Below are 13,307 nucleotides of genomic sequence, written 5' to 3' on the forward strand. Positions count from 1 at the left end.
CACATACCTACCCTAAATCAGTCCCATCCCATGAGAATTGCCATAAGACTAGTCAAGAGCAATTGGGTGAGGAAAGACTTACTGGGTTTCAGGGGCTTCCCTAAAGGGGCACCTTGGCGAGGGTTGATGGCTAGCAGTGTTTCCTTAAGAGAGAAGAACTTCAGAGGATGTTCCAGCCCTGCCCCTCAGGGATTAGGGTCGAAGTCCTAGCCATAGCTAAAGAGAACAAAGGAAATAAATTCCTTCCACTCTCTCTCAATTCTAAAAACAGTCAAGATTTTCTTCAACAACAAAATGATTTATTTGCAACAAAATCCAGTCCCATCATTTAAATACAGTATAGGAGTAGAAAGGAGTCACACCACAAGCATCATTTATTTCAAGGCATCATTCCATGTCTCCCAAAGACAACAAGCCCTTCTCCCTCAGAGACCCAGGTCCAGATTCAAACTGAACACATGAAACAGGCAAGCCCAGAATAAAGTCAGCTGCAGGCCTTGGCAGGTTTCACCCTTATCCCATAGTCCTTCCTTCACAGCCCTCGAATCCCCTGCACTCCCTATCAGGCCAACTCCCAGCCTCTGAGCCACCAGTGAACTTTCTTTGTGGGGTAATTTACAGGGGTTTAAGCGTCATATAAGGAAAATACTCTGAACTCTATTGTTTCATAGAATACTTAAAAATAACTCCCCCATTCATAATACTAATCAGCAATGACAGATTTTCTCTTCTTCACCATAAATGCAGGTTTGAAGTAGATTATCTCAGACAGCTCCATACTCTAGTTTCCTTATGGGCTTCATTAAAGGCTACTGTACTCACCTAGGACAGGAAAGAATCCCAGGTACTTTTCCCAGATTCAGAGGCTAAGAGGAAAAGCCCTGCTTGTTTAGAAAAAGATTTCCTTCCTTCTATCCCCTCAAAACATTTCTATAAAGACTGTTACCTGAAAATTTTCCAGTCTGTCTGAGAAAAGTTTTAGAAGTTATTACAAACACAGAAGCAGGCAATTTATCTGATTAGCTACTAGTAGTTTCTAGGACATAGGAGGCAAGAAGGGCGGTATAAAATCCCAAGCTATTTTCACCACCCCAAATCTTCCAGAGCTTCAGAATATGGACACTAGGAAAAACCCACCTTTCCCGGGCTGGGAAAAGTTGGAAAATTTCTGAAGTTCTACCACTACTGACTGCTGACTTTTGACAAAGCCCCAAGGAAAATAAAATAGAGGACATTTTACCCAAGCATTAAGGGCTCTGATTAGTGGTCAAACTGTACTGATTCATGCTAGGGGACTGGTATCAGAACTGTTTCTATAAACTGACTAGCTCACAAGTGGGGGAAGAGACTTAAGCAACACTTAAGGCAAGAAATACAATGTACAGATTGGTACAGGATTACTTGCAGCTTTAACACTGATATTTTAAACTCTCCTCTAATTTCCTGGGAAACTTGAGCTAGCTGTACTTTTGCTGTCATCTGCATGTACAAGACTCAGCAATCATACCCTCATATTCCTTGTACAAAATACTCCCGTTTGCCTCAATCATAAGGACGCTAATTGGAACATACTTATACGGGACACAGGAGGGCCGAGGGACACTCTGGTCCACCAACTGATTGACAAGGTTCTGAATAATGGCATGATTGGGGGAATTGAGATCATCGCGTAGTACTCGGAGACAAGTTCCTTTACAGTAGTTTGGGGTGTAGAAAGGGGGAGCAATGATCCAGTGATCCCAACCCAGCTGGCGGAAGCTGACTTGGAAAGGGTGGAGGGAACACTGGTTATTTTCAGGCCCACTACGTTTTGAGGAAGAGGCAGTAACCTCAGCTGAGATACCATCTGCTTGTCGGGTTCTCCGGAGAAGAAGAGATTCCCTTTCCATGAACTCCTCCATGCCCCTGGGAAGAAGTTTAGCCTTCTGAATGCTTTTATGAGTATCATTGAAATACAGTAACAAGAAGGCAATGTCCAAGGACAAAGTGCCATGCCAGAGCTCAAGACCATCACTATATTTTTGCTGCTGACACATAAAACGGAGTCGTAGGATCCTGCGTCCCTTGTTATTCCAGAATCCTTGCTGAACATGTTGTGTGATATCCATCTCTTTCCAAGCGTTAGACATCAGGGAAGGTTTTGGCAAATCTCCTTCTGAGGAAAGAAAGTGCTTGGTTGGGCTTTTCTGCACCCAGGGCTCCACATGGCAGGAGAGATTGAAGCGAGATAGTTGGAGATGATGGCGGTAAACCACAGTGGCTCTAACTAGTTGGTATATTCCTCGGTTTGGTCTGAGAGGAAAGCCCAGGATCTGTATATGCCAGGTACCTGCAGAAGTAAGAGGGAACAAGAGCAGAGGTTTAGCTTCTTACCTCCTAACCTGAATCTTCCTCACAAACTGGCTTGATATAGACTGATAGCTATAATCAGCTCTAAAATTAACTCAAGGTAATGATACTATCATTTATTGAGCACTTACTAATATACTAGATGCTTTACATGTATTAGTTCTTTAATACTCAATAGTCTTTTTTTTTTTTTTTTTTTTTTTTTTTTTTTGAGGCGGAGTTTCGCTCTGTCGCCCAGGCTGGAGTGCAGTGGCCGGATCTCAGCTCACTGCAAGCTCCGCCTCCCAGGTTCACGCCATTCTCCTGCCTCAGCCTCCCGAGTAGCTGGGACTACAGGCGCCCGCCACCTCGCCCGGCTAGATTTTTGTATTTTTTTAGTAGAGACGGGGTTTCACCGGGTTAGCCAGGATGGTCTTGATCTCCTGACCTCGTGATCCGCCCGTCTCGGCCTCCCAAAGTGCTGGGATTACAGGCTTGAGCCACCGCGCCCGGCCTTAATACTCAATAGTCTTATGAGATAGTTATTGTCCCCATTTTGTAGATAAGGAAATTGAGGCTCGGAGAAGCTATGACAAAGGACACACAGCCGGTATCCGGTAGAGTTAAGATTTGAACCCAAGTCTGTTTTTCTTTAGAGAAACTATCTCACTGTTAGATTACTTACCATGCTGGGCTCAGGGGGAAAAAACTCAAATATAGAATTATCTTATGTGCATACTGTATGTAGAGGAGAAGATCAATATTATTATTAGTTGACTATTAAATGTGTCCATTTAGAATTGTTGAAACATACATGGATTAAGAAAGAGTCTTATGTCACATCAGTATACAGATGCAGCTTTGGGACAACAGTTCAGTATTGGGTGGTATGGCCTGCTATAATTTCAAACTCAGGACCAAGGCACTACAAAATAATTTTTTCTATCATCTTCTAGTACAGACAGCTATCTTACCACTTCTGCCTTTCATCTACTTCAAGAATTGCTTCTTAAGCATCTTTTCCTCCTTTGGCCCTTAATCTCTCTCTTTACCATTCCTTGCTGGAAATTGTTCTCCATTTACCTCATTCATTTTACCACTATTCCTCTAAATACTATTTTCAACAGAGTCTTGATCACATCAATATTTTGTTTGCTGAAAAGTCTACTAAAAGCTGGATGCTGCTTCGTGAATAAGAGCTTTAATCCAAACTGTAGTGCTGACACCCAACGGCCAAAGGATTGAAAGGTTGCATCCATGCTGCTCCAAACTTCTGCGCCCCCTCCTGGCAAAGGTCAAGAGCAAAGATTACAAAAGCCTAGCACCTCAGGAAAAAGCCACCTCTCATCTTCCGACATCTAATCAGTAAATAATTCCATGTTAATTTGTATATTATTCACCTAGTCCTTCTCCACAGAATCCACAAACCTGGAATTCTTCATTAGTTGTGGCATTTTTAACACAGAAGTTCTTTTACATCTTGATGTTCCAGATTTTTTTTTTTTTTTCAGTCTCACTCTGTCACCCAGGCTGGAGTGCAGTGGCACAATCATGGCTCACTACAGCCTTGACTTCCCAGGTTGAAGAGATCCTCTCACCTCAGCCCCCCTCCCCCCATGAATAGCAAGGACTACAGGTACGTGCCACCATGCCCAGTTTTTTCTGTTTTGTTTTTCGTAGAGACAGAGTTTTGCCATGTTGCCAGGCTGGTCTCAAACTCCTGGGTTCAAGCGATCTGCCCCCTTTGGCCTCCCAAAGTGCTGGGATTAGCTGCCCTTTGAGTCACTGCACCCAGCCCCAGAATATCTTTAATAGTTCAAATTCCGGCTGGGCGCAGTGGCTCAAGCCTGTAATCCCAGCACTTTGGGAGGCCGAGGCAGGCGGATCACCTGAGGTCAGGAGTTTGAGACCAGCCTGGCCAACATGGCGACACCCCATCTCTACTAAAAATACAAAAAAATTAGCCGGGCGTAGTGGCGGGCACCTGTAATCCCAGCTACTCGGGAGGCTGAGGCAGGAGAATGGTGTGAACCCAGGAGGCGGAGGTTGCAGTGAGCCGAGTTCATGCCACTGCACTCCAGCCTGGACGATAAGAGTAAAACTCCATCTCAAAAAAATAAATAAAATAAAAGTTCAAATTCCAACTCATGCTTAATATACCCTTGGGTTTGGGGCACTAGACATTATTCACACAAATCCAAGTCAGGCTTGTATTTGCTTTCTCAAGTTATTCCACACTCCCATCTTACAGTAATCTTTCTTAGAGGCCCACCCTTAAACCTGCTCCACCCTGGCTATAAAGGAACCCAACCCAAACCTCTAGCAGTCTGTCTGGGGAGGAACTGCCCTTTTCTTTGAGACCTTGACATCACATGTTTCCTGAAGCAGGATGGGGTTGCTAAGAATCAGAGCCAGGAAGGGTCTGGTCAGAGCTTTTCAGGGAAAGGTCTGACTCACACATCCTGTGTGATTGAATCTGTCATCTGTCTCTGGATCCTTTCCAGAGTCCCTGGATACCAGTATATTCCACAGTGAGACCAGGATACATGCCTAATTCTAGGCATCCTCCTCTCTAGTTTCACATCATCTGTACAAGCCTATTTTTTTCTTAATTTTTTTTTTTTTTTTCCTTGAGACAGGGCCTCACTGTCACCCAGGCTGGAGTGCAGTGGCGCAATCACGGCTCACTGCAATCTCAACCTCCCAGGCTCAAATGATCCTCTGGTCTCAACCTCCCAGGCTCAAATGATCCTCTGGTCTCAGCCTCCTAAATAGCTGGGACCACAGGTGTGTACCACTACCCCCAGCTAATGTACTTTTATTTTTTGTAGAGACATGTCTCTCTCTGTTGCCCAGGCTGGTCTCAGACTCCTGGGCTCAAGTGATCTTCCCATCTTGGCCTCCCAAAGTGCTTGATGTTTTGCAACTTTCTGCTGCACTTAGGATCCAGATCCCTTATCACAGCCTACAAGTCCCTGCTTCTCATTAGCCTCATATCCTGCCATTTCCCACAATGTTCATGAGGATCCAGCCATACTGATTTTCCTCTGTTCTTCAATTGGAACAAACTTGTTTTCACCCTCTAGGCATTTGCACCTGTTGTTCCTCTGCCTAAATCAGGCTTCTCCCTACTCTTCTTATACCTAGTTTATCTTGTAGATCTGAGCTCAAATGGCACTTCTTCAAAGATACATTCCCTGACAACTCCATGGAAAGGGAAGGTTTTGTTGCCATTCTCTACCTTAACAACCTACTTCATCCTTTGAGAGCACTTAACCACAATTCACGATTTAACTGTGTGTGCTTATTTGTCTCCCCTATGAGAACATATACTTCATGAGAGTAGGGGTTTTACCTATCTTGATCACATCTGTATGCCTAGTACTCAGTAGATGCCAAATGAATATTTTTCAATGAATCTCTACCCACACCACTTTCTCTTTCCTAAATCAGAATGCACTTATCTGCCTCAATGCTCCTTCTGCAAGGTCAATTTTAAGTACTACCTCCTTCATGAGGCTTCTCACAGTCTCTTCACTTCAAGCAATGAACCATTTCTTCTCAAAAGTCCTGGGAGCCCTACTGTTCATCCTTTCCAAAGCTCTTGGCATACTGTAACATTATTATGTAATTATCTATCCATTCCACTATACTGGGAACTTCTAGAGGTCGGGAAAGTATTTGCTTCTATATACCCAACCCAAACACACTGCCTGGCACTCAATTAAAATCCAATGGGGAGTCAGAACAGCATTATGATTAACACACAGGCTTTAGTCCTGACAGCCTGGGTTTGATGCCTGGCTCTAGCAATTACTAGTTGTATGACATGGGTAAGTGACTCTGATCCTCAGTTTCTTCACCGATCAAGTAGGTATGCTAATACTACCTACCTAATCTGGTAGTTGTGAGGATTAAGATAAGTTTATGAAACATTTTGTGCAATGCCTGACACACAGTAATCTCACAGTAAGGGTTAGGTACAAGAATATTTATTGTTTTGCTTGGGGAGGGGGTTAAGTCCTGTCTCTTTTCATCTCTGAGACTAGTGAAGGCCACAGATTGATCTCACTAGGTTCCCAAGAATTCCTTGAAGTTGATGACTGTCTGCATTCCCTAGAGAGTCCTACACTTCAATAGCCCACTGTTGTCCTGGAACAATATCTGATGCAAATGTTAAAAGCAAAATCAATCATGATGGGGACAAAAAAATGTTCCAAAATACACTTAGTACCAGAATCCCAAAGTAGCAATATGGCCCAAGTACAAAAACTGCTGGGGGTACAAGGATATTGGAATACTACATTTAAAGACTTAAGAAGTTACTGACAGACTTTAGAATCAGACAGACTTGAGCTGAAATCCCATCTCTGTGACCCACTATCTATGTACCATTTGCAAGTTACTTAACCTCTCCATGCCTTAGTTTTAAAATTAGGCTAATTGCCTCAAGACAGCTAAGATAGTAGCATTCATTAAGAATTAAATACAGTAGCAGATGCTCACAGAGCCAGGTATACAGACCCTCAGATGTTAGCTTATTTATGTCCTTTCTGAGGTCTTATAAGTTTCCCCAACTCAGTAACCTGTACTCTAAGAGCAAAACGCCACTTAAATTGCCCTCCACAAGAATATAACTGGATATGTCTCAATTACAGTTTTCAGAACTATCACAAGCAATAAAAGTTTCTGTGAAAGATAGGTGATGACACATCACTCAGTTGTCCTGGGGCCTGGGAAAGATTTCTCAGTAGGCACCAAGGCAATCTGTTCTTAAGTTGATGCCCTAAAGGGAAGTAGGCTTGGCTCTGGCTTCTCCCAAGCTTACCATCCTTTGAAAACCAAGCCTAAAGAAACAACCTGCACACAAGGCAACAAAGCCTGACAGTAAATCCACCAATTCCCTTTTCTCTAAGCTCTTCTCCACTTCTCTCCCTTCCAGGGCAGTATGGGGACGTAACAACTCACCTCTGCGAGGCCTTGCCACATTGGTCAAAGGCTTCACCAGCCTTACCATGGTGGCCCCAATGGTGCGGTTCTCTCTAGGGTGCCCATGCGAGTCAGCTGAACGCTGGTACAACTCCAGCATGTACCGCAGTGAATGCCCTAGGAGCCGGGGCTTCCTTGGCTGTTCGTCAGGGGATTCTTCTAGCAGCTCCTCAATCAGGGGCAAGGTAGGGGCCTCAGCCAGGAGGGCAATAGAGGACTGCCGTCCTTCTGCCATTTGGGCCCTGTGTTCCATGAAAAGCACCAGTTCACAAAGAAAAAGAATTCTAAGAATACTGAGGAGGACCATCTTGAAAGGCTTAGTGTTCAACAACAGGCCCCAACACAAGCCCAAGGGACGTCACTCTGACCATTTCCTTTCATGCAGATAACTGCATCCTGGCTCCACAACCAAGGATGGGGCAAGAAAAAGAAAGGCAGGCAGACCCTATGTTGCTTTCTCTAAGAGGATCTCCTGGGCCAAAGTTTCCTCATAACTTGGCCTCTTTGCATCAGAAGAAGCAGAAACAGAAGGTGGGACAAGGCAGCACGCCCCTCCCACTCTCCCGGGCTGAGAACAAGATAGTACCTATTGAGAGGCTGAGGTAACCTAAAAGGAGAGGTCCATTTCAGGACCCACTTCCTTAACTTATCCACTAGAGTGAAAAAAAGCAGCCTGATCCTACTTGCCCCTACAGCCTTAAAAGTAGTCCCTTAATCCATCCTTAAAGGGCCAGAGGCCTCCTGTTCCCATCCTACTTCCATGCCTCTAATGCAGCATTTCTCAAAATACTGTCTGCTAATAATCTGCAGTGAAACTATCTGGGGTGATTATTAAGAATGACTCCTGGGTCTGAACCAGGATTCTCTGGGGTGGTGTCCAGAAATCTGGGTCTTTACGAGTGCTCCAAGAAGTTCCTATGAAAACCCAAAATGTGGAAACTACTGAATATGGCTGCTGGAGCTTGAAGAAGATGCCATAACAGTGGTTCCCAATCTTGGCTGTAAATTCGAATCATCTGGGAAGCTTTAACTATTATGAATGCCTGTGTACCATTCTGATGTAATGGGCCTGGGTTGTAACTAGTGCATCAGGATTTTTTTAAGTTCACAAGTGATTTTAATGTGCAGCCACATTTAAGGACTCTGACTTATAATTTTCTGGTTTACCATGGAAGGCGTTGAGATCCTGATTGGGCTTCATTAGAGAAGCCTGAGGAAGTGGAAGAGTAATCTATGGGAGCTAACCTAGCCCAGATGGTTAATGTGAAGCAGCAGGGCTCAGCCAGTTTTAAGGTTGCCTCAGACCAGGATTCTGCAGAAAGATAGTAGGTATAGTCCTGGCCATACTGAAGTAGAAACATATGGGGATCTGGAGAGAAAGTGGGGAAGCAGGTCAAGACCTGGCTCTAGGAGATGATGAGTCAGGCTTGATTTGTGGGAGGTCTTTACCTTACACCAGGAATATCTATGGACAGACATTATCGTGAAACAGGCATGGACTTGGTAATCAGGCAGATCTGTGTTTGAGTTGCGATTCTGTCCCTAATTGTAATTTAACCCTTCCAAGGCAAATTTCTTCACTACTCTACACCTTAGTTTTCTCATCTGTAGAAATGGAGATAACACGTTTTACCTCACAGGTTGTTGTGAGTACACAATGAAATAATCTATGTTAATTGCACAAGGCCTAATTAGACACAAGACATAGGGTTACATGTTCAAATTTATTTGTTCTCTCCTCTGTTTTTTTTTTTCTAACATGACCTTGGGCCCTGGCATGTAGTATAAAACAAAAGGCATAGGCTTAGGGGTCTTCTACGCCTGGACTCAAATTTCAGCTCAAAAACTCGTTAGCTGGGTTACTTTAAGCAAGGTTTCTCCCATAGTTTCTTCATCCATACTGCTGGCTCTTTCAGAGAGTTGTTGTAAGGGTTGTATTGTATAATATACAAGTAAGGGATATAAACAGATGATTCACAATAAGCAAAATTTAAATGGTCAAATGTATGAAAAGATGTACTGGAAATCAGAAAAATGCAACTGAAAACCACATTAAGACACTATTCACACCCAGTATTGATAGCACAATAAATGGATTGATAGTACATTAAAAATCTGGCACTATCAAGTTCAGGTGAGGATATGGAGTGTAAGTATAATATATAGAATATCTACATAGAGAGATATGGAACATCTCACACTGCTGTTGAGAGTGTGATTGGGTATAATCATTTTGGAGAGCAATCTGGCATCACCTCTGTTAAGGTTGAAGATATAAAATTCAGCAATGCTATTGCTAGAGCAGTAGTGCTTTTAGATATTTTTGTCTGTGACTTACAAAGATGAATATATTTTACATTGCTACCCATTACAAACACAAGCACACACCCATATATACCTTGAAGTAAATCTTTTCTGAAACAAACAACATATTGGAAGAGGCAATACGGTTGACCCTTGAACAACATGGGAGTTAGAGATGCTAACCCCCCCATCTCCCATGCAGTCAGGATTTGTTATAACTTGACCCCCCAAAAACTTAACTACACTTCAACCTTGGACAACATGGGTTTGAACTTCCTGAGCCCACTTAAACGCGGATTTTTTTTCCCACCAAACATGGATCAAAAATACAGTATTCACAGGATGCAAAACCCACTTACATGGAGGACTGACTTTTTGTATGTGTGGATTTTGAAAAACAGACTGCATGTGACTTGAATATGTGCAGACTTTGGTATCTGCAGGAGGTCCTGGAATCAATCTCATGTATACAGAGAGGAGGGATGACTATACCAATAGCCAGCTGTTGGCTAGAAGTCTTATGGATAACAATCAATTAACATATTTTCTATGTCCTATGTTTTATATACTGTATTCCTACAATAAAGTAAGCCACAGAAAAGAAAATGATTTTAAGGCCAGGGGCAGTGGCTCACACCTGTAATCCCAGCACTTTGGGAGGTCAAGGAGGGAGGATTGCTTGAGCCCAGGAATTCGAGACCAGCCTGGGCAACATGCTGAAACAACATCTCTATGAAAAATACAACAATTAGCCAGGATGGTACATGCACCTGTGGTCCTAGCTACTCAGAAGGCTGAAGTGGGAGAATTGCTTGAGCCATAATGGCGTCACTGAATTCCAGCCAGTCTGAGTGACACAGTAGGACCCTGTCTCAAAAAAAAAAAAAAAATTTAAAAACATAAAATACATTTACAGTATTGTAAGGTATTTATCAATACTCTAAGTTTTACATCGTCTGTCTGAAATGGCAGGTAACCACAGCTGCAGATCTCAATCTATAATACATATTAAGCAATTCAACTTTTTGTTGGAATGTCATGACTGCTTTTTAGAAGCACTTCTGGCAGCAGTAGTGGCACTTCATGTGAGTCACACGGTGTTATTCATGGTTTACAATATTGCATTAAACACGATGAAACGTACACGGTGAAATGTACAGGAGAACTAACAGAGATGGCTTTTTTTTTCTTTTTTGAGCCAGAATCCCACTCTTTTGCCCAAGCTGGAATGCAGAGGCACGATCACGGCTCACTACAGCCTCAAGAGAGATCACTTTTTATCTCCATATGCAAGTTATTGTTAAAGCGGACCGCTCAAGGGGAGATGATTAGCATCACATGGTGGCATTTTAAGCAGATACTCTCAACACTTGAGCTCACCACCATGGCAACAGGAGGTGGGTACATAATTTTATGCAGTTATGATTTAATACTGAATCTCTACATTTGTTTACATTTCCCTTGACTGTGAATGGCACCATGTATGGTCTGTGGGTGTGCAAATTTTGATAAATTTTAACTTTTTATAATAGATTTCTGTGTATTTTATGGTAGAAAATAATAAAGTAGACTAGTCTGTACATTTATGCATTCATAACATATGTAACTTTTTCTTAAGTTTTTTGATATTTCCAGGCTACACAGTTCATCTGCAATTTTTACCAATTGTTGAAAATCTCCAAAAATGTTCTAATATATTTATGGAAAAATATCTGCAGTTCAAACTCATGTTGCTCAAGGGTTAACTCTATATCATGGCGGATGAGAACACAGCTCTGGAGGCAGAATCCTAAATTTAAACTCCAACTCCACCACTTGTTAGCTTGATCTTGGATAAACTACTCAACTTCTCTGTGCCTCAGTTTCCTCATCTGTAAAATGAAAATCATAGCCTCTCTGTGCTACAATGTTCTAACATGTAAAATGGGATTTTTGTGAGGATTAAATGAGTTAATAGAGGTAAAGCACTTAAAAGAGTGCCTGGCACAAAGTAAGTACTAGATGTAGGTTAGTTATTATTACATTTTATGCAAGCTGAATTCCCCAGAAAGCTGGGGCTCAACCTGCTATGCCACTTCTAGCCTCAGGAGTTGTAGAGCGGCAGCCAAGAAGACGCTGTACTCTATTTCCACACAACTCCCTCATTTCCTAACCCCTTCTCTGCTTCCCAACATTTTCTTTGTTCTTTAACCTCTGTCTGTTACCAATTTAAACTTCCTATCTTGCTTTTTTTTAATAGTTTAATGTATTTTAATAGCAAACTCACAGGAACAGCACAGAAGACAGACAGCATTAAAAACATGTACTTGCATGTAGGACAACTCAGAAAAGTATAGTGAATGGATGGAATCTACTGTATGATAAAAATGCTACAAACGCCATTTAGTTGTCGTCGATAAGAAATTAACTTGTTTTAAAAAAAAATCCAAATGCTGGCATTGTCCACAAAAATTTAACAGGTTTATTTATAATTATTATAAAGTTGAACCGCTGAAACTTGTTCACTGAAACATTTTAACTTGGATTAATGCTTTACGTCTCCACACTTATATTAAAAATTCAAACAGAAATGAAAATGGAAAAACTGCCAATACCTGGTTTCTGTCCCCTATTTTTCCACTCGCAATCATATAGTTAGGCACATTTTGACCCCATGGAAAAAAAAAAAAAACTAACGTTCAGAACTACCAATAACAGGAATAAGCGATTTTTAAAAATTTTTTGTTAATGAAATGCTTCCCATCATAGTGGATTGTGAAACACGTTCTCCACGTATGTGTCGTGCTAGCTGGATGTCTTTTGGCATAATTGTTACCCGTGTGGCATCCATAGCACACAGGTTGGTGTCTTCAAAAAGGCCAACCAGACAGGCCTCACTTGCCTCTTGCAAAGTACCGATAGCTGCGCTCTGGAAGCACAAATCTGTTTTAAAGTCCTGAGCAATTTCTCGCACCAGACGCTGGAAGGGAAGTTTGCGAATTAGAAGTTCCGAGGACTTCTGATAACGTCTAATTTCACGGAGTGCCACAGTACCAGGTCTGTAACGATGAGGTTTCTTCACTCCTCCAGTAGAGGGCGCACTCGTGCGAGCGGCTTTTGTAGCCTGTTGCTCCCTGGATGCTATACCACCGGTAGATTTGCTGGCAGTCCGCTTTGTAAGAGCCACGGTGTAGAGACCTCCTTACTTACCCGCCTTGTCCTTCGGCTGCAGCTCAGCGAGCGAGAGGCGGCGCTGGTGTTGGAGAGTGACAACGACGCGGCTGCGAACACCACTTCCTATCTGTATGTATTTATTTATTTTATTTGAGACGGAGTTTCGCTCTTATTGCCCAGGCTGGAGTGCAATGGCACGATCTCGGCTCACCGCAACCTCCGCCTCCCTGGTTGTAGCGATTCTCCTGCCTCAGCCTCCCAAGTAGCTGGGATTACAGGCACGTACCACCACGCCCGGCTAATTTTGTATTTTTAGTGGAGACTGGATTACTCCACGTTAATCAGGCTGGTCCCGACCTCAGGTGATCCGCCTGCCTCGGCCTCCCAAAGTGCTGGGATTATAGACGTGAGCCACCGTGCCCGGCCCACTTCCTATCTTTCTATTCAAAACAACTACATTAAAAAAGAATTCAACACAACTACATAAAAAACAAACAAAAAAAGATGTCAGAACAACTAGCAAGAGGTCCATA

The 13,307-nt window shown here is 42.7% G+C and overlaps 1 protein-coding gene across 1 annotated transcript; it reads right to left on the reverse strand.

Moving 5' to 3' along the window:
- Positions 1 to 1,441: 1,441 nt before the first annotated feature.
- Positions 1,442 to 7,673, reverse strand: BMP15 (bone morphogenetic protein 15). The gene is made up of 2 exons (XM_007991731.3): positions 7,297 to 7,673; positions 1,442 to 2,329 (listed from the first exon to the last, which is right to left on the reverse strand). The coding sequence occupies exons 1-2, from the start codon at positions 7,622 to 7,624 to the stop codon at positions 1,476 to 1,478; spliced, it is 1,182 nt and encodes a 393-aa protein (XP_007989922.2). The 5' UTR covers positions 7,625 to 7,673; the 3' UTR covers positions 1,442 to 1,475.
- Positions 7,674 to 13,307: the final 5,634 nt, after the last annotated feature.

Source organism: Chlorocebus sabaeus, chromosome X, assembly GCF_047675955.1.
Source record: "Chlorocebus sabaeus isolate Y175 chromosome X, mChlSab1.0.hap1, whole genome shotgun sequence".
In the NCBI taxonomy this organism is placed as follows: Eukaryota; Metazoa; Chordata; class Mammalia; order Primates; family Cercopithecidae; genus Chlorocebus; species Chlorocebus sabaeus.